The sequence below is a fragment of the Microchirus variegatus genome, assembly GCF_963457635.1.
Source record: "Microchirus variegatus genome assembly, chromosome: 17".
Lineage (NCBI taxonomy): Eukaryota > Metazoa > Chordata > Actinopteri > Pleuronectiformes > Soleidae > Microchirus > Microchirus variegatus.
Genome location: NC_139818.1, coordinates 18,001,056 through 18,028,132, shown reverse-complemented (window position 1 = coordinate 18,028,132; position 27,077 = coordinate 18,001,056). Strand labels below are relative to the sequence as shown.

General features: G+C 41.2%; 2 protein-coding genes across 2 annotated transcripts; one reads left to right on the top strand and one right to left on the bottom strand.

Annotated features, from left to right (window-relative positions):
• Nucleotides 1-2,917: 2,917 nt before the first annotated feature.
• On the top strand, nt 2,918-7,660 carry naglu (N-acetylglucosaminidase, alpha; the record flags this gene model as incomplete). Its single annotated transcript, XM_083904036.1, has 6 exons — nt 2,918-3,330; nt 5,153-5,300; nt 5,437-5,583; nt 5,733-5,818; nt 6,080-6,336; nt 6,456-7,660. 6 exons carry the CDS (start codon nt 2,918-2,920, stop codon nt 7,658-7,660), a joined length of 2,256 nt encoding a protein of 751 aa, XP_083760162.1.
• A 6,547-nt stretch (nt 7,661-14,207) lies between these two features.
• Nucleotides 14,208-25,859, bottom strand: ipmkb (inositol polyphosphate multikinase b; the record flags this gene model as incomplete). Its single annotated transcript, XM_083904097.1, has 6 exons — nt 14,208-15,025; nt 15,587-15,668; nt 17,796-17,968; nt 18,627-18,723; nt 19,930-20,015; nt 25,619-25,859. The coding sequence occupies 6 exons, from the start codon at nt 25,857-25,859 to the stop codon at nt 14,208-14,210; spliced, it is 1,497 nt and encodes a 498-aa protein (XP_083760223.1).
• Between the last annotated feature and the right edge of the window lie 1,218 nt (nt 25,860-27,077).

The window sequence follows — 27,077 nt, the reverse complement described above, 5'->3', positions numbered from 1 at the left end:
CAGCTTTTATAACGTTTACTGGCTAGTGATAGAAATCCAAAGTAAAATAAAACAAGATGAAACAAACAAAAAAAATATCGAGTGCAGTTCAAAGTTGTAAAAACGAAAGTTCCTTAAATACATTCTTCGATAACGGCTATAATAATGGAGGGAATTTATTTTTAGAATCTCTGTAGAGATCTCCTTTTATAGCAACCTTTCCTAATTGAGTTTCATTTGGTTTATTAGTTTGATTATTCTTGTCTGTGTATCCTTTAGTTGTAGCCTTACCTAGAAGTTTCCACACGGGGTGATATGGAGTGGCCCAGGTGCACAGGCAGAGTAATCGGGCACAGGTGACGGTGATCACATGGATTTTACAGCTCCACACTCTCGTGGACATCTTCTACAAGTTATATCAGCAAGATAATCCATATGACATTTGAAAAAAAAGTTTTTTTTAAATATTATTATGATAATGCAAACAACACCTGCCTTCACCCAGAGTTAATCAGAGTGTGTGTGGACACCAGACACCCAGCCGAGTGACGACAAGGCACAGGTTAGTCGCTGCACTTTTGTCGTGGGATTCTTAATTCTTAAGATTATTATATTATTGCCAATAGCTTACGCAAACCATAATGCTGATGTGGTCATTAAAAACACATTTTTCATTATTAAACCGTGTTTATAATATAGATTAAATTCTATATTTAATTCCAGTCAACAAGGTCCAGCACTCAAATATCATAAAAAGCTATTTTTATTAACATAATTCATAATAAGCAGTATTATGCCATGTTTTGTTTTTTTTTTACATTGCATTCAGGTTCAGTTTATTTGTATGCATCTATGTTTTTAAACTACTATCCAAAGTGACACAGCAGCAGTTGTGATTATTCAGAGTTTTATAATAGAAAATACAAAGTCTAAAGGACCATAAATGCACTTCATGGTAGTTTTATAGTCCGTTGAAACTGTAGCAGAGAAACTCGAGCGTGTTCCTCACAAGCTCATATTTTTTGTTCGATGTCTCCTTTCAGAGGTTACATAGTCCAGCTTTTACAAACTGAATTTGAATCTGTGACTGCTACGGTGGTGGTGGTGGTGCTCGCTTTCTGTGTAATATATATTTTTTAATGAACTGCTTCTGTTGCGGCCACTCTCTGACGTTCTCATTATTCCCTGCTACACAGCAAGATGGTCGCATGGTTTTTAGGTGCTATACTCTGATCTCACAATGTCAATAACCAATGATTGATTGAAACACTCTGATAAGTGTTGTTATCAGATTGTGTTCAATACAGTCATTGAAGTTGTTTTTACTTTAAACAGTGTGATATGTTAAAACATGTTTGTCATGTCAACCACCTGTCCACAATTAAAAAACAAAAAAATATTCAGGTTTAATTTTGTACGCGATTTAGTTAGCATCACAAAATTGCATAAAAACTCACTCATTTGACGTGTCAGAAATATGCATGATTTTGCATGAAAAGGGACTTTTAATTATCAGCGAATAAGCACTTCAGCTGTAGTCTTGTGTACAGCATTTCCTCTGAATCCCTCTGCTTCTATATATACAGATAAACCATTAACCTTAGCTGTAAAATCTTCACCCTCAGCCCCTTTTTCCAGCTCCGTTCTCCTCACAGTTGTGTGGAGATACTCCGACCCTGTACTAGATGTGTGCCTTTTTGTTGGGAGACGGCACTGTCCGCCCATACAGGACATTTAAAGCAATCTTTATTTAACGCTGCACCACGAGCAGTCTCAACCAAGGAGCATTTAGTAGTCTCTTCTTTCTTAGTAAACGCAACTCACCAACGATGAAATGAAGTCGGGGAAACCTCAGGAAAAGTCACTGTGAAATAAAGGACGAGTCCAATTCAGCCAAATAATATCAGATGATTTAACTATATATGATAGCTATTGTGCCACTTTTGCCTCTTACTTACTCTTTAATACAAGCTCATGCAGATTGTGTACAGATGAGTGAACAAGCACTTTGTTGCTCACACCAGCAGACAGTTATTTTTTATTTTTGCTAATGCTGTACTTTTGTTAGTCCTTGAATCATCTTTACATATATGTGTATGTATGCGTGTGATTCAGCTCATTGCTGCTGTGTGTTTGCTACTGTCTGTAATGTCTGTTTTCTCTTTGGGAATTTTTGATTTATTTCCTCTTTGTGCTACATTTTACTGGAAGTTTTGATGTTTGGATTGGATATGGAAATAAAAGTTTTTGTTTTTTTTAATTAATTGAATTACACGGTTTATCTTTCATTGATTTTGTACTTTTCTTCCTGTCAAATATACAATATTATCCAGTATTTTAGCCAATTTCCTTGCATAACTAGCATTATTCAAACTGAAAGGTCAGTGATTTTCACTTTCCCCATTCTGTCTTTTAGGGAAGTGTTTAAAGTTCTTTGGTTTAGTCCCATTTCTTATTATGTTGGGTCATAATAAGAAATGTTGTGTACTGTTTTATGTGCAGGATGACACACTCTATTCTTTTATATATATGTTGTCTGTGTTTTTTATAAAGATATAAACATTATTTTGGCTCTTCAATCAAGTTTAAAAGTATATAACAAATTGGAACAATACTACAATAACTCGGTAACATCATGTTACATTTTGTTTAAATGTTTTATTTCCAATTTAAAAACAACCTAAACACAATAACGGTGTACATTTATTTTACATCACAATCCCATGACTCCTATACAAAATCCTCGTCCTCTGATTGGCTGAGGGCTTCAGCGGAGGCTGCACTCCTCGCTCTGTGATTGGTCGCAAGCCTTTCACTAACCCGCCGCTTCCTGTTTTTGAGCGTTTGAAGAAAAGAAATCTCGGGTGTTTTTAAACTCGTGCAAAGTTCAGTGTGAATTGAAAGTGCGTTTCGTCGACGCCGGGACTTTATCGCCACCATGTCCCTCAGGAGCAGCTGTAGTCCGCTGCTGCTGGTCCTTTTCTGTCTGTTTCTAACGGCTCACTGTAAGTTCCCCACTCTGGACCACATTAAACCCGGAGCCAGCGACAAGGCGCAGAGTCGAGCCGTGGCGGAGCTCCTGAAGCGGCTGCTCGGGAACAGGTCCGCGGAGTTCATAGTGTCAGTGAACGGGAGCCTGTTCAACCACAGCCGGGACGTGTGCGAACTCCGGTACACGAAAAACAACAAAGTCTTCGCCACGGGCAGCACGGGAGTGGCCGTGGCCACCGGTATTTACAACTACCTGAAGTATTTCTGCAACTGCCATGTTTCCTGGTCTGGAGATCAGCTGGATTTACCGAGTCCTCTGCCAAAGCTCACCGGCGTCCTGCGCATCAACACTCCGCACAGGTCAGTGTGACCTACTGTGATGCACAATAACAAAGATATATGGTTCACACAGAGTGGTTTCATCTGCTCTTTAATTCGGCTTATATCACACACAGTTTACTGCATGCTTTAATCATCAGAATTTAAAGGCATAGTTGTTTATAGTTTTTTGAGTTGAATTTGTATACGGACATATCTCAGGTTGCATTTAAATTAACAACAAGTTTAAAAGTTAAACGAACTTTCAAAATTCCCCTTAAAGAAAATTAGCATTATATGTGTGTTTTCATCCATTTATATTAGGGTTAAGTTTACCCAGATAGGCGATAGGTGGCGCCAAAGTCCACGCCACGAGCTGTTTGCTTCCTGCACTAAGTCTAGGAATCTTCCATTGCATTTATTCACATATCTTTTATCAACTTTTCCACCTCCTTCAAGTATAAAATCTTAAATGTGACATTTCAAGACTGTGTTTACTTATTCCCTGTGAACATGGCTGCCAGCAGGGACACTTTTAAGGTTCAATGGATTAGAGTTGGTGACATTTAATGGTGAGACTACAGGTTGCAGCCATAAACATGGAAAATAGCCATAGCCAACCAGTAAGGCAGAAAAATAATGAATTAGCCTTTTTTATTCCACTTTTTTAAACCGTGAACATTTTTCTTTCAATAGAATATGATGCCAGTTTTGTTAATTTGCTCCCATTTAGAGGAAAATTGGCGATAAAACATTGCACATACACGCTGGACAGTCTATGGTTGTGACTTTTCAGGTGAAAAAGAAACCATGTGATTAGATTATAAAAGTGATATGCTATCAATGAACAGTATAACATGCATTTAAAATGCATTGACTGCACTTCAGCCAGCTATAACCTCAGAAATCCTCACTAAAAATTTAGATTAATTAAAGAGGGGCATCCAGTAAGCCATAAAATATTAACTTCATCCGTTTATAAACACAACAGCAACTTTTGACTGTGACTCTGATTGTAGTCCTCACTACACCGCTACGTAATTGAGGGCAAGAAAGACTGGAGCGACTGTCCAATTTGTAAACACCAATGTCTCTCTATTGTATGGCCCGTGTGTGTAGAAATTGTTGGCAGAGCAGTTTTACTCACGTCAGCAAAACGTCGTATCGGATCCGTCAGAGTTCATGCCAAGTCCTCATAGTAGCTGCCACAGACCCTGATGGTGTTATCAGTATATTAGATAATCTAATTTGTGTTTACATGCTGCCCCTGCAAGTGACAGTTAAATGACTGTGAAGAATATGATCAGATGATGTGACTGTCTGTGTTTTATATGTATTTGGTGGGATTGTAACGTGGCACCATGGGTGCATGACTAGTGGAGCATGGTCGTTGCACACATTTTTAGTCATTGTTCACTCGGGAGCTCTGTGGACACTTGTACTATTGCCGGGTCCCTTTGAAGGACTCTTCCCTTTTTAATTATCTGTTGTGCATTACACTCGCATCGGCTAACTGCAGTTATGTCATGTGCGCTGTTAGTTAGACTGGAAAAAACCATGTCACACGTGAGACAGTTTTTCCCATGACTCCCTGAAACCCTGAGTCAGTTCACAGCCATTTACAGTATGAATTGTAGGTAAAATCGCTGGTAAATAACTTGTCTTCCTATTGATTGTTTCATGAACAGGGTTTAAAGTGAAAGGAGAAGTTATGGATCCTAAATCTCATCTCTGGCAAAGATTTAAAATAACACATCACATGTTTAGACTTTAGACTAATGCCAAAACCTTGAACTTAATATTTTAAGTATACATGTACCAGATGTGTCATAAGTAAATATGTATTTCTGTATCTGCCTCCCAGATTTCGGTATTACCAGAACGTTTGCACGTTCAGTTATTCCTCTGTGTGGTGGGACTGGCCACGATGGGAAAGAGAGATCGACTGGATGGCACTGAACGGCATCAATCTGCCACTGGCTTTCACTGGACAGGAAGCCGTGTGGCAAGAGGTTAGAAAAAAACATCTTCACCTTCATAAAACCGTAGCAGAACAGTTAAAAAATAGTTATAAGAAGAGGTGTTATTGGCTCATTGTTTGGCATAATTGTGCCATTTTTTGTGTGAACATTGGCTTTTTCCTTTCAGGTTTACCGTACTCTTGGGTTAAACCAGTCTGAAATTGAGGAGTTCTTCTCTGGCCCGGCGTTTCTTGCCTGGAACCGAATGGGAAACATGTTAAAGTTCGGCGGACCACTTCCACAGTCCTGGCACATGAACCAGCTCTACCTCCAAGTACTGATAACTAATAAATAAACACTACTTCATTTCAATCAAGTGTATTACAAGTGGGGTCTTATTTTTGGGGTTTTGTAGTTTTAGGTAAATTTTGAAAGCAGCCTGATGCTGATTTACTTGACGTGATATTTCCTCTCTTTTAACAGTTTAAAATCTTGGATCGAATGCGATCGTTGGGCATGATTCCTGTGCTGCCAGCCTTCTCTGGAAACATTCCCAAGGGAATCCTCAGGTTAGCCATTAAAGTTTTATGTTCAAGTATTTTGTTTGTTTGCTTTATGTACAAGGTGTTACCCACTCTGATATTACAATTACTTCTACAACAAAAAACAAGATTGAATGTCAGCCGAATCTGTATTGAGGGAAACTATAAAATGAATGGCGCTGATCCAATAAGACACCCAATGTTATGAGGAAGTGGCGTCAAAATCTCAAACCTACCAGTCTAACCAGATTAAAACCTGAATCACTTGACGTGTTCTTTGTCTTTTAGGTTGTTTCCAGATGCAAACGTAACCAGACTGGGGCCCTGGTCTCATTTCAACTGCAGCTTCTCGTGCTCCTATGTCTTAGACCCTCGGGACCCACTTTTCCTCCGGATCGGCTCCCTCTATCTGTCGCAGATGGTGAAGCAATTTGGCACCGATCACGTTTATAACACGGACACCTTTAACGAGATGACTCCTCCTTCCTCTGACCCCGCCTACCTGTCTGCGATCAGTCGCTCTGTCTTTGCCTCGATGACTGCAGGTGAGCGGATGAGTTGAATGACTCATTGATGACCTGTTGTCCAACCCTATCATTTACAGTCATGTGAGATTTGTTCCCTTCTTGTTCCTCATACAAATCAAACATTATTTCCTCCCCAGTTGATCCTCAGGCTGTTTGGCTGATGCAAGGCTGGCTGTTCTTCAGTGACGCCACATTCTGGAAGCCGGCCCAGATCCAGGCGCTGCTACACGGCGTGCCCCTCGGGCGAATGATCGTGCTGGACCTGTTCGCCGAGACCGAACCAATATTCTCTTTCACCGACTCTTTCTATGGGCAGCCGTTCATCTGGTGCATGCTGCATAACTTTGGCGGCAACAGTGGCTTCTTTGGCACAGTGGAGAGCATCAACTCGGGGCCTTTCAAAGCCTTGCAGTTCCCCAACTCCACCCTAGTGGGCATAGGAATCGCTCCCGAGGGCATCGAGCAAAACCCTGTGATTTACGAGTTGATGACCGAGCTGGCTTGGCGCAAACAGCCGGTCAACTTGCTGAAATGGGCGTCGCTGTACGCGATACGCCGCTACGGCAGCACGCAAGAGAACCTGCCCGCTGCGTGGATGCTCCTGTTTTCTAGCGTCTACAACTGCACCACGCCGCATTACAAAAACCACAACCACAGCCCGCTGGTGCGTAGGCCCTCCTTCCGCATGAACTCTGACCTCTGGTACGATCCGGCTGGCCTGTACAAAGCCTGGAAGTTGATAATGGAGGCGGCTCCGCCTCTCATGTCCAAGGAGACCTTCCGACATGACCTCGTGGACGTGACGAGGCAGGTTCTGCAAGTCTTGACGACCTCTTTTTACCGGGACATCGTGGACGCCTTCAATAAACAAAAACTGCCAGGCCTGATGACGGCAGGTGGCGTGCTGGTCTACGACCTCCTGCCCGAGCTCAGTCGCTTGCTAAACAGCAATCGCAATTTCCTGTTGGGTACGTGGCTGGAGCGAGCGCGGTCCATAGCTTTAGATGAAAAAGAGGCACAGATTTATGACATGAACGCCAGAAACCAGCTCACATTATGGGGTCCGAGTGGTGAGATCCTGGACTATGCCAGTAAAGAGTGGGGAGGCCTCATGGAGGACTACTACACGCAGCGCTGGGCGCTGTTTGTCAACATGCTGGTCGAGTGTCTGGACAGTGGGCGGCCGTTCAAGCAGGACGCCTTCAACCAGGCGGTTTTCCGGGTAGAAAAGGGATTCGTTTACAACGGCCGAAGGTACCCGACCAAGCCTCAGGGAGACACGTACGAGATTGCACAGAGGATCTTCCTCAAGTATTACCCACAAGCCTTAGCGAGACTATAGTGAGCAGAGATGCACTTTTGAGGAAAAGCTTTTCCTCGAGCCACAGCAGGAAGAATGTCTCCCTCCAACACCAGTTTCTCATCACTGTCCCAAATTATTTTGATGTTGAAAAACTAATGCTGGACTTGCACATGTGGTGAAGGCATCATCTAAAAACCCTTCACATTCACTTTAGAGCAGCTTCAAATGTTGCCAAACTGCATTGTGGGCGGCACAAGTCGAGAAACGTTCGTCAACCATTCCAATTACATTATGTAAATACTTGGCACAAGCGCTAGCCAATCATGTTTGCGTTGAGCACATAAAACTCTGTCTAATCAGAGTCATGACAGACACTGCTCCACTTCTAGTAACAAGCATTAGACTCCACCTCCTGTCACGAATTGCCATGGCGAGAACATTTGAACCAGCTAAAACAGCCATAAATTTACAGGGAAAATGTATTCACAACATGTGGTGAAGTAACTGAGATAAAATGTTGTTCTACTAATCCACTAAACCAGCCGTGCCTTATGAAAGAGGCAGAAGGTTCCACGATGAGGACATTTTGGCCAGTCCTTACAACGTCAAAGGGCTGTTTGAGGATTAAGGCTTTGGCTTTAGGGTTTTAGGTTTAAGTTGAGGTAAGGTTTAGATAAGCAGCAGCACTTTTAATATGCATATGAATTTAAGGAAGGCGTGTCCTTACTAACATGAATGCACAAGTGTGCATGTGTGAGCGTATGCACATCTTTCTATGGTTGTGAGAACAAATTTTGGCCAGAAGCCATCATCGTCAGGTAGAGGACAGAGTTGGGGCCATTAGGGCCAAACTGTGAAGAAATCTTTTTCAATAAATAATAAAGTTGTGATATTACGGCTTTATTGTCTTAATGTAGTAGTCCTCATACATTTGTAATATTATGAGAATAGTCATTACTAATCAAGTAAAGATAATCAGTTTCAACCTGTGACAGTATGCGAAATGCGGAGAAAATGAAATTAAATAATGATATTATGAGAATAAACTCGTAATATTATGAGCATAAAGTGGTGATATTGCGAGAATAAAGTCATTATCAATCAAGCAAAGACGATCAGCTGCGACCTGCGACAAGATGAGAAACACGGAGCAATTACATTTTAAAATTAAATAATGAGACACAATCTCGTAATATTACAACTTTATTCTCAAAATATTTTTTTTTCTTTGTTGTTTGGCCCTAATGGGTTTTCGTTGTCTTCTCTGCTCCAACACCCCTGATTGCGTGCACGAGTAAAGCCTCATAATGAGCCGTTTATTTGAATCAGGTGTGAATCTGGTTTAATTGGGTAAAGAGCTCTTCTGTGTGATCTCACACATAATGTAGGTGTGTGTTCAAATGTGCGCAGGGACAAGGTTCAGATATCAATCCGGTGTGTTTTTTCAAGAGATAAGGAAGTGGTTAGCCTAGCTTAGCATTGTGTATTGTCAGTATTGATGTGGATGTTGTGCCATTTTCTCAACCTTCTGAACAAAATGACTCATTACACCTTTTGTAGGTAATTTTTTATGCTAGATGGTTTCTCCTTTTTTCTTATAAAGCTATTTTTATATGAAAACACCAATGTGTTAAACACATGAGCCATGAACATTTGTAGTTGAGACTTTTTCATGCATTTGAGGACAATTGTAATATCAGTGTATTATAGCAGTCACCACATGAGCATATGCCTACACACAGTATTAGATTCTGCACTGTATAAAAGGAGTTTTTGTATTTTGATGACTTAAATGTTGTGATTCTTCAAGCATATCATTAAAGTCTCATGGCTACATGTACACACATGCGTCTCTCATTAATCCGAATGGACTCGTGGAAAAAAAAAAACAATGCATCTCACAAACACTTTGATTAATATTTTTTATTGTTGAAAAAATAATGATTATCAGGTTTGTAAGATGTCGAGGGACGTTCCTCTCTTTACCGCACACTCGTGACGTTCTCTGCTCTGTTTCAGGCTCATTTAGAAGTCGTCGTGTTAAATCCAGTATATATCAAAATTCAAACGCTTATCAAAAACCCCACACGGAGAAGTTTTGAGAGCTCAGTTTTCCACGACGAGGCTCAAAAGTGAGAGGGAGATTTCAGAGAACTCCATTTATCCACCGACAGGTTTGGCTTAAATGATGACAGAACAAACAGCATGCCATGTGCATTCACACCGTTTGCCTTTTTTTTTTTTACACACCACGCGGGAGTGTTTAACCGTGCATTTACACCTGAAATCAAATATCACATGAAGACACTTAAGTGGATCGAAAGTGATTATAAAGAAGAAAAAGTGCGTGAGGACGCCACAGCCAATCGGAACCAGAGGTCTGTACACGGCGGCCATTTCTGATTCCTGATTGGCTGAGAAGGGGACACCAGTGTCTCATCACTTTTTCTTCTTGGTCCACATGAAAGGAAACCATACATGTTGGTCTTGCATATTTTAACCCATTCACATTACTGCGAAGCCATTTTCAAAGCATCCCGTCCTGATTTTTCAGTATGGACTGATTTTTTTTTTTTTTTTTTTTTTTTACAGCATTTAGCTTTTCATTAACCAATCGTCGAGTACAAATCTGATCGCAAGTTAATTTACAGAATCGATAAAGGCGTTTCAAGTCGCTATATACATCATTTAAAAATAAATAAACTCTGAATGAAATAACGGCATACTTTGAGAACAGCTCGCAAGTAACGTAATAGAACACTAATGGTCTAGATTAGAATGTGTCACACCAGCTCGATGGTCCTTTAAATGGAGAGCAACAGGTTTTCGGATATTCTGCCGAGTACATTTCTATAAACGGAAAACAAAGCACAGGTTCCAGCCAGGACTTTTTTTTTGTTTGTTTCAAAGTCTTGAAGTCAAAGAATATACTGAACATATATAAATGTAAACAAAAATGAGAACAGCATATTACGTTTGATGATGAAATCACAGGTTTGCTTTGACCGTTTTTCGTTTGCATATCGGTTTTCAGTCGGGGGGAGAGTTCAGTTGAACTTTTTAAAATCGACCTCTGTTGGTGTGTTTTTTTTCCAGTATGGGTAAAGCTGCATCCAGAGATGATACCGTACGATGTTTAACTAACCCCCGTCGTCCAAACATGCTGCATACACAACTCTGCAAATATTATTCAAATCATTGGCCTGGTTTTGTTACAACACTTCTGTTCAGTCAGGTTTTTATTTTATACATGTTTTCACCCATTTACAAGAAACATACTCTTTATTTAACAGCTCAGTTTGCAGTCACTGATTTACGTCTCAAATTAAACTGAATTGCATCGTTTTATGATGTATTTAACTGAATATACTTACAATTATAGTTCTAGTTGCTGAATCCCTTAGGAGAATCCTGTTTGTTAATGTCTTTATTGTGTTATTATAATCATTCAGTTACGATACTTTAGGCTAATTCTGAAAAGAAGAAACCAGTGTCTGTTTTGAAACTGCTTGATGAGTAGAAGTTAATGAGATCGACATGTAAAAAAATAAACCCTTTTTAAATGGACTTTTAACCCTTTAAGGTACACACCAAGAAAAAAGCAAAGGAAAAATTATTTCTTTGCATTTTTTTATTATTTTATTTACTTATAATAACAATAACGAGAATCAATATTTTTATTGATTTTTTTTTTTTTTGACCCTACAGTATTTCAGATACAGGCCTCTACCAAACGGTTGAGACGTCTGTTCATAATAAACCTGGTTTGCATAATTCATAAAGTACAACATTCAGAACAAGTCACATTTAGTGATGCATTTTCCAATGAAATATAGTGACTTAAAGTGTGGTCGACCAAATGGTTGAGTAGTACCTTAAAGGGTTAAAGAGGAATATTTGCATTTGATTCAAAGGAGTCCGAGTCGAAAGATGAATAACCGGGAGTCACTTAATAATACAGATTCGTTCGACAATGCCCCGTACGCAAGTGCATGATATGATTTACGTGTAAGACATTATCACAACAACAGAAACTAGAAACGGAGGAGATCAGACCATCAAGCTGCCAGAATCAGATCAATAATCAATGTTTCAATACATACAGAGAAATAAGGCAGTGATTAAAAACCAAAAAATTAAACGTCCGTTAATGTCCCTTAAAAAACTCTTTAGCTTTCACATGTATTATTTCAGACATCTAGTTTTATTAATAAAAAAAAAATTAATTTGGGAAAAAAAACAATATAATATTCTAATAGTCTTTTGGTTCATATACAAACCGTAACAAATTAAAATCAATAAAAGATGAGGGTTTTCATGTTATGTGTACATGTATGCTGCAAAAAAATAAAATAAGCTGTGCATATAATCAGTTAAAATCAAACTAAAAACTGGGTTTGAGGCGAAGTGGGGGCAGTGATTGTTGTTTTTTTTAGCGTTGCATTTCCGCCGTTAGTGTCGAGACGGCAGAGCTCGGTCAGTAAAAACGATACGGTAACTGTTTAAGCATTTAAAGATAATAAAGCGATAAACGTCTGTAACATTAGTCCTGGAGAGTTTCTATTAATTCTATTGAGATTAAAGGTGCATATTAAACTTTTTTTTTTTTAAATGATATAAAATAATCCACCTGTGACTCTAAACAATCCCAGGGTTTTCGTTGCACGTGGACAATCCTCATCGTGACCGTAACGTATCAATCTGTACATGAATATTTGCATAACTTATAACTTTTAAGGTTTGCTTACTAGTTTCCCCCTCCTCCCCAGCACTTTCAGCTACACCGTCGTCATCTTGTGGCTAAAATCGAGAAATATTATTAAGACTTAAACTGCTGTGTGATCTCTCCACAAGACTTAAAAAGAAAAGAAAGAAGACAATAAAAAACATTTTTGGCTTCCAGATGCGTCATAACCACCACCTCCATCACCAACCCAAAAAAAAATCATAACATAAAACCATTCAGTTGCTGTCTTTCGCTTTTTTTTTTTTTTTAGCAGCGGCTCAATCAGTAGAATCTCATTAAAGCAGCACGTCTCCAACGTCACTTAAACTACAATCTTTAAAAAAAAAAAAATCCTTGGAGAGAAGTCGTCAACATGCATCACACAAAAGTGTCAGAATCGTCGTCGTCTATCCAGAATTTTGGCGGGAAAACCCTCGGGTCGTCGCCTAGCTACGCGTCAACTGTGTTTACGTTTAAACTTTGAAATTACAAAACAATGTCCAACACGGGAGGTGTAATTTGGCAGCCGAACGTGTACGACGACGTTTTAAAAACAGCCATCGTAAACGGCGATGTGTGTAAGGGTCATCACGGGGGTCAAGAGGATGAGATTAAGGTCAATCATGAGATAACATAAGATTTACATATACTGTGTATATATATATATATATATATATAAAACAATCATTTAGAGCTCAACGACCACACAGCATGAGGATCATGATGAAGGACAATAGTAGTAAAATTAAAGTTGTGTTTTTTCTTGTTTCCTTTACAGTAAATTTACCTGAGTTAGATACCTGTAGACAGTGGTATTTTTCTTTTTTTTTTAAAACACAGAACCTGACTTAAACCTCGTTTAAAACGTCCTCCACAGACGACATGCGGAACGTGAACCTAATCCCAATAATCCCAAAAAGGCAGCGTGGACACCGGGAAGTGAGTGAGAGAACAGGATTTTAGTACAGAATAACTGCTAGTGTTGTACTGAGATGATGATCACTGTTGTTTTTAAGTCCCTTTCATGCTCGGGTATGATCAGTACGGAAGACGACTAGGGACACACAGGAAAGAAAAAAAAAATTGACTTCTGACTTTTGAACTCTGAGAATAAAGTCAGAATTCTGAGTTTTAAGTCAGAATTCGAATATTTTTTTTCTATGTGGCCCTAATCCTCTTCCCTACACCAGGGCCCTTTTAGAGTTGTATGTGCCAGCATCCTGCAATTACCTCTTGAGGCTGCAGAGGGCGCTGCTCAGCAACAAATACATAGTGTTGCAATGTTTTGTGGCTAAAGGCGATGTTATTACAGCTAAATCAGTTAATCCTCTCTCACAATATGTCATTTTATACTGAATAAGGACACACTTAAGATAAATTAGAGTGAGACATGTTTGAAAATTGACTTGAATGTAAGCATTTAGTTATTTAAAACTCCCATAAACCCAACAATAGCTGTAATTAAATCTGGATTATCAGATGTACTGTGACACAGATTTTAAATTCTCTCAGGGAGGAACATCTAAGGTTGAAGTCAGGTTCTGTGGAGCTCGAGTCACTAAATCATGCAGCTGACGATGTTGTGTTTAAGTACGGGGGCTTGTGACGCCTTCGCGGACTGATTATCGCGACGTAGTAGTGCTGCCGATCTCACTCACGCACGCACACGCACACACACACACAGACACATGACCGATGGACTGACCACGACAATCGGGTGAGATGATAAATGAGAATGATGATGCGTTTTTTTTTCACGTCTGTGATTCGTCGTCCCCTCTCTCCTCAGTGTTTTTGAGAAGAGGAGGAGAAAGGAGAACAGTGTGGGGGGGGGAAGGAAGGATGGAGGATGAGAGCTTCTCAGGCAGCGTCACAGAGGATCTGCTCCAGCACTGTCAGCAGGTGTTTGAGGCCGTAGATGTAGCCGCGATCGTGGCTCTGGCTCGGAAAAACGTGGGCAAAGTCAATCATCCTCACCTCCACCTCTGTGTCTCCTCCGTTCCCCTGTGTGGCATCGTTCCCCTGTCCTTTTAGCTCCTCCTCCTCCTCCTCCCTCCCACTGGTGTGGTCTTCCCTCTCTCCGTCCACAACCTTCCCTTCCAGTTGCGATTTGTTTCCGTTGCCGTTGGGCGGCTGCTGCTCCGACTCGCCTGTTCGTTTCCACGCAGAATTGTCTTCCTGACACAGTACGGTCGTCGTTGTCGTCGTCGTCTCCTCCACAGTTTCACTGGCTCCGCTGTTGCCTTGCAGAGGAGTCTTGGTACAGTGGTTGTGGCCCCCTTTCCTGTGGTTGGTGTAAATGGTGGCCAGGCTGTAATCCCAGGGCACCACCACCTGAATGTTGTTGTTGTTGTACTCGGCCACCTCCTCTTTCAAGCCCGCCCCTTCCTGTCTCGCTTCCCCCGCCTCTTTGTCGACCACCGATGACGTCAGCGCGGCGGGTTTCACCCCGGTCGGGCTGAGGGACGGCGTGCTGAGAAGGGAGGAGAGGGTGGAGGAGGAAGAGGAGGAGAAGGAGGAAGCGGGGAGACCCTCGTAGACGAAGAGAAGGGAGCTGGCGTAGAAGGCCAGCTGCTGCTGAGACCCGAACCAGTGCAGGATTTGCTGGACCCGATGGATGCTCGCTGACACCGCGTCCTTTCTCAGACAAACACCATTGTGGAAGAACTTAGCCAGACCTAGAGGAGAAGAGGAAAGTTGTCTTTATTGTACACTACCGTTCAAAAGTTTGTGGTCACTTAGAAATGTCCTTATTTTGAAGGAAAAGCTATTTTTTTCCAATGAATATAACATTAGATGAATCAGAAACACACTCTAAATACACGACTATTCTAGCTGCAAACGTCTGGTTTTTAATGGAATATGTACATAGGTGTATAGAGGCCCATTTCCAGTGTTCTAATGGTACATTGTGTTTGCTAATCGCGTTAGAAGGTTATTGAATGATTAGAAAACCCTTGAAAACCCTTGTGCAATAATGTTAGCACAGCTGTTTTTTAATTGTCTGGATATCACAAAACGGTCTAGGAGTTACAGTAATGAGACGTACACATCCTGTCAACAACAACAGGAACACACATGGCCAGACCTCTGTATTCATGTTATTGTTTTATTGTATTGTTTTTACTTGTATTCATAGTTTTATTCATGCTAAATCCTGGCCAGGGACCAATATTGCAAATTAGGTTGTAACATTAGACGTCTGACATACATTAAACACATACATAAATAGAACATACCATCTTTAATAGTTTCTTTCACCAGTGCTCTCCCATAGTGCTGGTCATATGAGTCAAAAGTGTCACTGCACACTTTATATACCTGAAATGCGAGAAAAAAACACCGTTATACACTGTTAAATAATGTGTGTTTTATAAATTTTATTTTCCCTTTAACACTTTCCGTTTAATTGGAACCAGGGGGATGAATTTGACAATGTCGCCCCCTATTGGTCAACTCCAGCTACACTCACACCTGCCTCCATCACAACACATTCATGAATCCATCATCAGATCTCTAACCAAAGAATTAGAATACTATTTTAAGATAATACGGGTTATTGCACACTGTGTGTAATCTATTTTTATAATAACATCAAAAGACCGCAAATTCTCATTCACCTATTGCCCTGGTGCATGCTGGGAGAGTTTCCAAGACTGCATACGTTGCATAATACGTTATATATACACACCAACTAATCTTGGATTCAAAGAGTTATTAGGATCTTTTGAGCCAAAATAACTGCATGCTAACCTGAATTAAACCACACTCGAAGAACACGGCTCTTGAAGCCACCGTGCAGAAACACGGGCTTCACGGTTTTATATTTAGAACCTGCAAGATTCGTCTCCTCAGCCGCACTTCACTTTATCACATCCTTTCATCTTTTTCCCCCTCAGTCTTTCTTTAACTATCTCTTCCCCCCACGTTATCACTCGGCGCAGGAAAATCATTACCACTAATTAGTCTCCTCTCAGTCTAAACACACAAGTCGGAGAGATTAGTGTGTAAACTTTCCCAGCTCAGTGCCAGCCTCATTTTTTTTATTATTTTTCCCCTAAATCTGCCTGATCTGAGGCACAAACTACTCTGACTTTACGTAATCATTCGTTCTGGTTTTCAAGCATCGGCGACACAATTCAATCTACTTCTGACACCAAACAATGTACAGTATGTTAGTGTAACGTATACAATTCTGAAGTGCAGTACTTCTCAAATACTGTCCCTTATATAAAGTTTTGAGATCCTTAGAATGCTGCGAGAGGCCTTTACGGAGTAAATGCTGGATATAAAAGATCTCTCTTTGTAGGTTTTGTAATTAAAGTGAAAAAGAACAATAACACATTCTGTTTTCTGCATATGTAAAAATGTATGTCTCCAGCTCTATTTATACCAGTCTATCACACGATGTACTAAACAAGGAAAAGAGGTTAACGCTGCGGTTACTTGATGTATTTTTTTGTCCACTGCATTCCTGTGGAAGCTACTTTTTGTCAAATCCGACTTTCTTACATTGTTATCTGGCGAGTAGCGATCATATGAGCTAACTGTGTTTATAAGGTAGTCCACAGTAACAGTTTCCAAAGGGCGGGGACGTCATAAAGCGATAAAGCTGGCGTCCAATCGCTGACTTGTCATTTACATTGAGGATCGTGCTCGTAGACAAACACTATAAGGCTCCGATGACAAACCATCAGTCAGCAGGCTTGTGTTTCCTTGTGTACACAAGGACTGGCAGGTCAAACACATGACTCAACTTCCTCAAAACACACGGCTTAATCATGATCTCCTCTACCACCTGAATCACACCCACATATGTATGCTCATCTACTTCTACCATGAAGGAGCTGCTGCTCTCTCTCTGCCCCCGAATCCTTGGTCGTATGGACTTCCAGGACCTGGATTGTCCTATACACTTTCATTATTAATCCATCCATCCGTCTTCTACCGCTTTATCCTCCACATGAGAGTCGCGGGGCGGGAGCTGTGCCAATCTCAGCTGACAGAGGGCCGATGGGCCTAATTTGATTTCATATTTAGTTGTGTAGTTTAAATTCTTGTTGCGGACAGGAAACCCCAAAGCAGGGACACTCACGGAGGATGATGACTGTAGGTTGTAATGGAAACTGATCACGGCGATAAAAGGTTTCTCGCAATTTGACCCTCTTCCTTTCCAAAAGATAAAACGCTCTTGCGCACTTTCCTGTCATCTATCTCTGTCATGTGGACGAAATAATGAGGCACTGACATGATGTGCGTGTGTGTATACTTGTATTTTATTCCTCTTTAGGACATTATCTGGCACAATCACTTACCTTAACAGGAGGAAAAACCTGGTCCTAATTACGCAGAACTTCTTTAATAACTGGCTAAGATTTAAATTGTGGTTAAGTTATGTTGAAGTTTACCAACATAGGTTACCGTTCCAAGAGAAGACATCAAACTTACCCTCATGCCAAGAACCAGGAAGCCGATCTCCTCCATCAGCGGGTACTTTTTGATCTGCTGTTCGCGTTTCTCCTGCGAGGCGAACGGATCGTAGCTCCGCTGGCCCAGCTTCACGTCCATGATGCACGGCTTGACGAAGCGACGCGTCACGTCCTCCAGCTTCAGATATAGGTCTGAAACGCAAGAAGATAAAAAAATGATGCGACAAAGGTGGAAATTAGTCTTTCTTGTTAAGTCTATGGCTGTTCTTACACTGTTGTTGTTTTTGACTATTACAGGATCAATATGTCTGATATTTCACGTAGCATTAGCATATGGTATTTCTATTAGGTGTTGACATACACTCCCGTTCAAAAATTTGGGGTCACCTTTTTCCAATTTTTTCCAATTTTTCCTTTAAAACACACTTTTAAATCTCAAGAGTTGCAAAATTGACAAGATTAGAAAAATATTTTTTTTCTTTCGACAAAGAACAAGCAAAACTGTTAGCTGTGCTAACATCATTGCACAAGGGTTTTCTAATCATCCAATAGCCTTCTAACGCGATTAGCAAACACAATGTACCATTAGAACACTGGAAATGGGCCTCTATACACCTATGTACATATTCCATTAAAAACCAGACGTTTGCAGCTAGAATAGTCGTTTACCACATTAACAATGTATAGAGTGATTCATTTAATGTTATATTCATTCAAAAAAAGTAATTTTCCTTAAAAAATAAGGACATTTCTAAGGTTTAAGCTAGTGTGGTTCAGTGTGAAATGAATCCTGGTCACAGTTGCATGCCAAGACGGTTTTGTTTATATTGTTTGGTGTCATGACTCTTACCCCTGGGGCTGTCAGGAGACGACCAGGCCCCGTAGTACTTTGGAAGGTGATTCTGCAGCTCCAGGAGACAAGGATCACAGCAGTCCTCTGCATACACCTGCGACACAGGTAGAAAAATACTGTATATTTGAAATGAAGACGTGGCCAAAAGCCTGTATTCTCTTGAATAACCATCACTATTTGGGAACATAAGTCAATTGGGACAAGAGTTTAAGGCTTCAATGGGATTTTATGAAATCATATTCAACTAGAAAAGCACTCGGAGAGCGCAGACCCCCGCCAAGGCAGCTCAGCCCTCCCACAAAATAGCGATAAAAATAGTGATAGCGTCTACGGATCACACCCAAAATTTAAATCACTTGTTCCTGGTCCCATTGCATCCAAATCTGACAGCTGAATCTGACTTTTCGAGTTATGTTGCTAACAGACAGACAAACAAACTCTGGCGAAAACATATACCTCCTGGCAGAGGTCAAAAATATTGTCTGGTCTAGTTTCAAAAACAACATGGCCGCTGGCTAAAGGGCAAAAACACAAGGCTTCAAAGTGACACCACGGCTAATGTAGTTTTCATGATCATTTAATCTAAAGCAGACATTTGCTTAAAACCAGGGTTCATCGTCCCTCACAGACTGAAACAGCCAGAACCGCCAACTGTAGGATTAATTTATTTATTCATTTATTTTTTATTCATGTATCAAATATCAAAGTAGCTGTGGCTGCTTGGTTTTGTGTTGTATTATTTAATTTTGTAGTATAAACAACCCAATAGATAAAATAAAATCCTGTATATCCTGTTGTATTTATACTCGCGGATGTTTTTTCTACCAACAAGTGGAAAAAAAAACATGTTTAACCAAATGTAACCACATAAACAGGCAGACGTGATGTTATACAGCTCCTTTTGTTTGTATGGGAGTTGCTGAAAAGGGCTCACAGCACTGCTAAGCTCTAAAGCAAACACTGAGGCTCGGAAAGCCAACACACTTTTCCTGTGTGTAAATATCGAAACGGAACATCTGATCTTCAGCGATTAACTACGATACACAACTAAAAAAAATAAATGAGTTCCAACCCCTGCTCAGCGTCACTGAAGCTATTTCCAGACATCAACGACGGGGGAGAACATTCAGGTGAGCTGTGGTGAACGTGGACACTCGCACATTCACTCGCTCGCTGTGAATTTTCCAGAGATTTTCCAGCTGCATGAGCTCACTTGGAACATTTTCCAGAGCTTTTGACTCATGCGCTGGCAGGAAAAGTCTGGAGTTGACTGAAAGCAGGCGTGTAAAATGTGCGTTACCATGCTGTAAAACTGCATCTCTCGTGGACCTCTCGGCGGAGGCTGAAGCTGCTTCAGGACCGTTCCATCCGGATGCTGCAGAATGCCTGCATCGAACAGAGAGACGGCACAGAATCAACACAAAGTAGAGTTTACCAATGGAAACAAGTAGTCACAGCAGACAGGAAAACTCCCAGTTTAGAGCGGAAAAAGTGTTTTCACGCTCCTTGTTTCATCGTATAGCAGAGTCAATTATTACAGTCAGTTCACCGAGTGTTACACTGAGGTTAATGTTCAACGCTGAATCAATCATACAACGAGCTCACACAGCGGCAGTCAATCAAGTAAAGATGGATAAAAAACAGAGGGAGAGGAAACGGCACAAGGAAATCTGTCAGTGTGTGGTGATTTGCCCACAGGGAAAATAATGAAAAAGAGAGGAGAATGAGAACATTAGCTTTCTTTCATTGCAGGAACATTTGGAAAAACTTTCCCTCGACCCCAAAGAAGCAACTTCTCACGACTCTTTAAAAGAAGACGAAGAAAGAAGAACTTATTAATTTAGCTCTCATCGGTCGTGGAGCAAAAGAAAAGGATGTATGAGAAGTGGACAGACGACGAGGTCCAGGCTCTTTTGAGTCGGCGACACGAAACGATCAAGTGTCATTTTTCCGGGAAATTTGAGGTGCGGTGGAAACCACACAGATGATCTGGAATTCTTTTTTCCAGGTTAATAAAAATTCCATGAATCAAACAAGTCAAATTTCACTCCGACAACTTAATCTGACATCAATACAGGAACGATGAGTATTGACGACTGACCCAAACTGACCCAAACCTCCTCTATCTGAAGCTGCTGTCGTGACCCGTTCAGAGTTAGCCGCCGTTCAAATGTAAAGAGCCCGAGTCGGTGGAGTCGTGTTCATTCAAACAGGCCGTGTTAAGTAACCGATCCATGACTCGGGAGGATTCAGACACCAAACTAACGCACAGCGGTTTATAACACAATAAGACGGGGTTTGATTACCCCGGAAAGTTACACCACTGTGTTTCAGCCTGGTTGAACACCTTTGTCTTATTAGCTCTGGGAGTGGAAAGTGATTTTTATTTTTACGTTTTAGGTCGACTCAAACAAAATTAGGGCTGTAACTATTACTCGGGTAATGTATTATTAATCGATTACTAAATTAATCATCTACTTTGATAAGTAAGTGTTTTTTTTAAAGAATTAAAACAAGTTTTCAGATTTTCCACCTTCTTAAATGTGAATATGTTCTGCTTTCTTTGATTTATTATTTATTGTTATAGAAGATATTTTAGATCAGGGATGTGAATCTTTGGGTGGCTCACGATTCGATTCGGATTCTCAGGGTCACGATTCAATTCAAAATTCTCGATTCAACCGATTCGATTCATACGATTCTTGATTCAAAAATTGATACAATGTATAGTGTGTTAAAGCAAATTATGGCATCAAAACAATACAGTTTGTTTAAGATAATGTGATAATGTGATCACACAAAGGCAAACTTTTATTCAACATTTATTCATTCAAAACAAATAAAAACTTAATTACTGTACAAAAAATGAACTTGCATAAATAAAAGTTTAGGCTAGCTGCCTTTTTCTCCCAGAAGTTCCAAAAGATTTTTGAAATTTATGAATCGATTGAAATCGATCGAAAACAATCGACATATATATCAATTATGATAATAATTTCTAGTTAAACAAACGTTCATTCTATATATAATACAGAATCTTTTATTTTACTTGCAATTGTACGTGCTAGCAGAATAGTGTATATTAATTCATATTATATGAATTACTGTTCATTTTAGATCCTATATACGTGTCGTTGGGCATCAGTAACAAATTTTAAGTACTCAAAAAGGTGATATCGGTGCATCCCTGAAAATTACTACTGGAACAAGCAGCGAAGTCAGTGCATTCTTACATCAGCGTGACATTTCATTTTGAGTAGGAGCGTCTATTTAAGATCAAACATGAACATCAGCTTCCTCTACAAGCCCATTTGCGGCGTACAAAGACATGATGATGAGTCTCCGGTTACATCCTCACACGCCAACCACAGCTGATTACAGATGGACTCAAAGATGCTGCGGTGGAAGGGATCAAGTCTGCTCTTTGGCAACATCGTTCTACTTTACCTCGAAGAACACAAAGGCGTATGAGCAGAAACACACACACACCGAAAAAATACAAAGCCAAAAACATATAAACGGGGTTTGACAAGCGCCACGATAAAAGGAGGGGGGGGAGAGATAGTGACGTCAGGGTGAACATCTGTCCTGTGTCTGTAAAGTCATCATCCTCAAATCCGGAGATGAAACAGGAGGGGGCAGCGTCATCCGCTCAGTCTCTAACCTCCGCCTCTGCAAGAGACCGCGTACGTCCGAAACCAGCTCTGCATCTACGCCGAGAGCCACATTAAAGCGGCTGCATAAGCACCGCACTGTCCATCATCTCGTCGGTCCAACACGCCACTTCAATCGCAAAGTAATTGTCCGCACCAGAGGTGCAGTGAAAACAGCGCATTAGTCGAGGAGCAGCTCCACTGATGCATCCGTGTCTACATGGGTTGTGTGTTTTTGAAGTCAACTGTAACTGTACGGTGTGTGGAAAAGGAAACGGGATATCTGCAGGTTTCTGCAAGTCAAATTTAAAGGTGCATTATGTAATAAATCTAAATCAACTGGCCATAAAATCCTCCTTATATGTCACAGAGTCTCAGGAATAATGTTCATAAAACAAACTGAACTCACCAACAACAACAGTACAGCCAAAATATTTGCATAAAAAAAAACTGCAAATCATGTTTTGGCATGTGGCGCCACCTACCGCCGTCTACCAATCATTCCAGTCAGTAGAGTCTCAGCTGCCAGTTATGTCAGAAAACCAAACCTAAAGACAAAGTGTTCTATTCTTGGCTGCACAGTGCAGCACAGAGTTCTACACAAACTTCCAGCCTCTGAGGATTTACGTGTCCAGTGGATACATTTTATATATGATGGCAAAGCATGTCGCAGACATGTTCATTAGGACCCCAGGGAACTAGGTTTACTTGTTGTTTACACAACAGTATCACTATAGTGTCTTGTAATTTGAGTTAAAACAGCAGTAGATTTGTGCAATCTATGTCTGCTGATGAGTCGGCCAGATAGTGAAAATATTAGATCGCTACTGAAGCTGCAGGTTACAAACCTGTCATTTGAGTAAGAGATTAAATGACTTACTACCCACACTCACACACACTCGGTCAGCTGACCTGACTGATGACATGGCAGTGTGTGCTGATGAAACCTCATGAAAATGCCATGATTAATAATAATAAAAAAAAGAGGAAGATAACTCCCCATATTTGTTATCTTTTATGACTGTGCTCATTACGTGATTATCGTAAAAACAGCCGCAGGAGACAGTTTCACTGACGGTTTATTTGGACGTTTACTTTTGCTAATGCTGAATTATTAAAACGGACAGATTTATGGTCGATCCATTTTTACTGGTTCATTACAAAAGCAAGCACGCGGTCGGTCTTGGGCGTGCGCTAATGTGGAAGCGTTTGATCGCTTGTCAGCTGCTTTCACGTTTACGACTCAACTAGACTTCCACCTTTGACCTGTGCGTCTTGCGTCAGACTCTCGAACTACATTATTACACATTATCTCAGCACACACTAACAGAGCTCTTGTGGAAAAACACAATTCAAACGTGCAGATTCGTTTTCTCTCATAAAATTACGTTTGGGTGAACGACAGGGTCTGTGGCTGTCATTAAAGTGCATCCAATCACATTCACAATCACAGGAAGTATCCAAAAAGTGTGTCAATAAATAAAAAAAAACTACATTGGCGGACTTGTGCCCAAGGGAAGCAGTGGGAGCAGTATCGTTTTCAGGCAGCTGCAATTCAAGCTCAACTGGATTCCAGTACTTGTTCTACAACTGTCATGGAGATGGCTGAATGAGTCTCAGCACTGTGTCAATATGTGTTTCTCTTCAGTTTCGAATTACAGAGCCCATGTGTTAATGATTATTCGCTACAGAGCCCAAAGTTATCTCACTGAGGTAACTGTCAAAACCCACTCCGCCATTGCTCGAATGAATGATTCACTGTACTTTCATTTGACTGAGAGGAGACACTTAACGATCACACTGTGAGGTCACGGCTCCCGTTTTACTGAGGAACTCGTAATGCGACGTTTGCATGCAGATATGGGGATTAGGCAAATTGGACACTCTGAATTGACGCGTGTACACGAGGGCGGACGGTTGTTTGTCTCTATATGTGTCCGTGTGACTGACTGGCGTGACGTCCAGTGTGGTTCCCCCGCCTATCGCCCTATGTCAGCTGAGATCCGGCGACCCTCAGAAGATTCAAAGACTTTTACGTGTACCATTACAAACATCACTCAATCCATGATCAACTTGTTTACAGATTTGTTATGGTTACTGAAATGACACTGCTTTTCCAGAACAACGGAAACCTCGTGTTTACATCGGCCAAACATTTAAACAGGCCTTAAATACACAACCGCAAGCTAGATGATATAATTGCCAGCTTATTTCTGCAGGATGCGCACACACACAGCACGCTCACATTTTAACACATGGATTGAACCATATGGAATCAAATGCACAAATGTGCATGTGTGTCACGTCATGTGCAGACCTGTTCCGACTCCTTCAACGTGTGAACCAGATTCCTTCTAATTCCACCAAAAAGTGTGAGCACCATCCTCAGGTGAAACGTTAACTTTTTCACCCCAGATGTTATGTGGACGGACAGGTGTGTCCTCAGTGTCCAACAGCAGAGAGGCATTTTTCATTCTTCAGGACGTTGCAGTTCTTTGAGATAATTGACTGGGGAGCAGTGACTCATCCATCTCAGGACTGTACTGAAACACCAGCGACTTGACTATCACGCACAATCGGTTCGGCTCAACATCTCGCCTAATAATAAACAGCGGAGTTCACAAATCCTCGCATGCTGTGCAATGGAATCTAACCCACATACATACGACTGTATGATGTATGACGGGATTAGGAGATGAATCTGATGTGTATGAAAATAAATCAGTGTTGATGAAATTGAAATTAAAAATTTGAGGGTCAACCGATATGGGCTTATCTTTAGAAATAAGAGCAGCTGATATAGGATAGTTTTTTCGTTTTCCTCCATGTGATATGACAGTGTAATCTAAACTAAAAACAGAAACACAGATAATAAACAACTAAATGTTCAACAAATGTATGGATGCAGGAGCAAATAGGAAGTCTCTAAGCATAAAAATGTGTAAACCTAAACGTAAAAGTTTAGGTAATGAAAGTAATCAGTGTTGATGATGACAATGATTCAAAAAATAAAGCACTAGGTCCATTGGCATCCACATTCTGGTCCAGGATGCATCAGAAACAGCAAACACAGCTCTAATCTCACCATGGTTCACACATTTGTCTGAATGTATTAGTTGAGAAACTGTCTGGATTAACTTCAAACTCGCACTTTCCAGTGAAACTGTTTCTAATGCAGTCAAAGCGTAGGCGTGATGATGATGAGCAAGAACACATTCACTGAGCAGGTTTTCATAACAGGTTCCGTGGATGGAGGAAGTTTGTCAGTGACACTGACAGGTACAATGAGGAGAAGAAGAAGAGAGAAAGAAAAGTTCTGCTGACCAGTTCACTTACCCACTTTATCCACTCCATACTTGTGGCCGGCCACCTGATGTGACAGCGGGACGCAGCCGTTCAGATGAGCCTGGCCTTGTTGCCCCGTGGTCGGCCGCTGACTGCTCTTCTCTTTGGCGGGGGGGCTGCCGGAGATCCGCGGGGTCAAGTTGACCCCAACAGCGGCTGAGCTCGGGGTCAGCTCCAGTCTACCGAGAGCTAGAGATGGCTCCATCATTCCTCGATGCTGAGTTGTTGACATTTAATTGACAAAATAAAATAAAATGGGAAAATGGTCAAAGCCCTGTGGAAAACTGAGCAATGAAATGAATACTCGTGACAGTATTGATTAACATGCTGTTAAACCAACTAACTGTTAGGGCGTTAGGTTGAGAAGCCCTCATGGAGATGGTCCAGTCCAGGCGAAACCAGCACAGAAGCCTCGGTCGTGTTCGTCGTTTTCGTGTGACGACGGCGACAACCGCGGTGACAGACGGCAGCGGCACCGTCGTGGCTCCCGCTGTGGCCGGTAGTGAAGCAGGGCTCCCGAAGCAGTACAGATTCACTGATATTCATATCTTGAACAGCAGCATAAATACATCCTGGCCACATCCCCCTAACTACCCACGGTCAAGCAAAAACGGCACGGACACAAACTACTTCCGTTTTAGTTTTTCAAAATATAACACATTGGCGCTAACTCCGAGTTCGACTGCAAATTGTAAGTGGCAACATTATGATACTAACTTCAAACAACTTTGCCGTTTTGTCCGCTTGCTTAGTTGCCGTAGTCCACACGCAATATATTCGCTCCACAATAAAAAACTAATACAATGTGTGCCTTTATTGTGAAAGCAACACAATCCAACTTCCGGCCCAAGCCTTGCCCAGTACAGTCAGCCTGACATAGCTCCACTTCTTCACTCGAGAAGTAAATACTGTTGATGTGAGGACGAATCCAGGCGTGATTATCCAGATCCGGTCAACCCGAGGCGACACACGCGCCGAACTTTAGACAGCGAAGTCCCCGATGAACCACGACGCGACTCGGTCCAGGTTTCTTATAGATACTGCGTCGATGCTGTTAAAGCGCCACAAATCACGGGGCGAAGGGCAGCCGCACACTTGCCGTAAAACCCGTCTTCAACACGAAGGTCCGCGCGTTGAGGATGGTCACAAAAACAGAGCAATTTTGTTCTGGAATCCATGGTAGTGGAGGAGTCATCCACACTACCAACATATCCAGGTCAGTGTGGGCGGCTGCTTCTCTACGTAACGAACAACGCCCAGAGCTGCCCACACCTTTCCCACACTGTCGCAAAACGCACATTTTTTTTTACGTTTAATGGGAAAACCTCCCACTTATAACGCCATTAAACATTGTCCTTGATAGTTTCAGGTCTTGTTGTCAAATAAGACTGCAACGTTTGCTTATTCCTGGTATTTCCCCACATAAAAATGAATTACACCATGACAATCT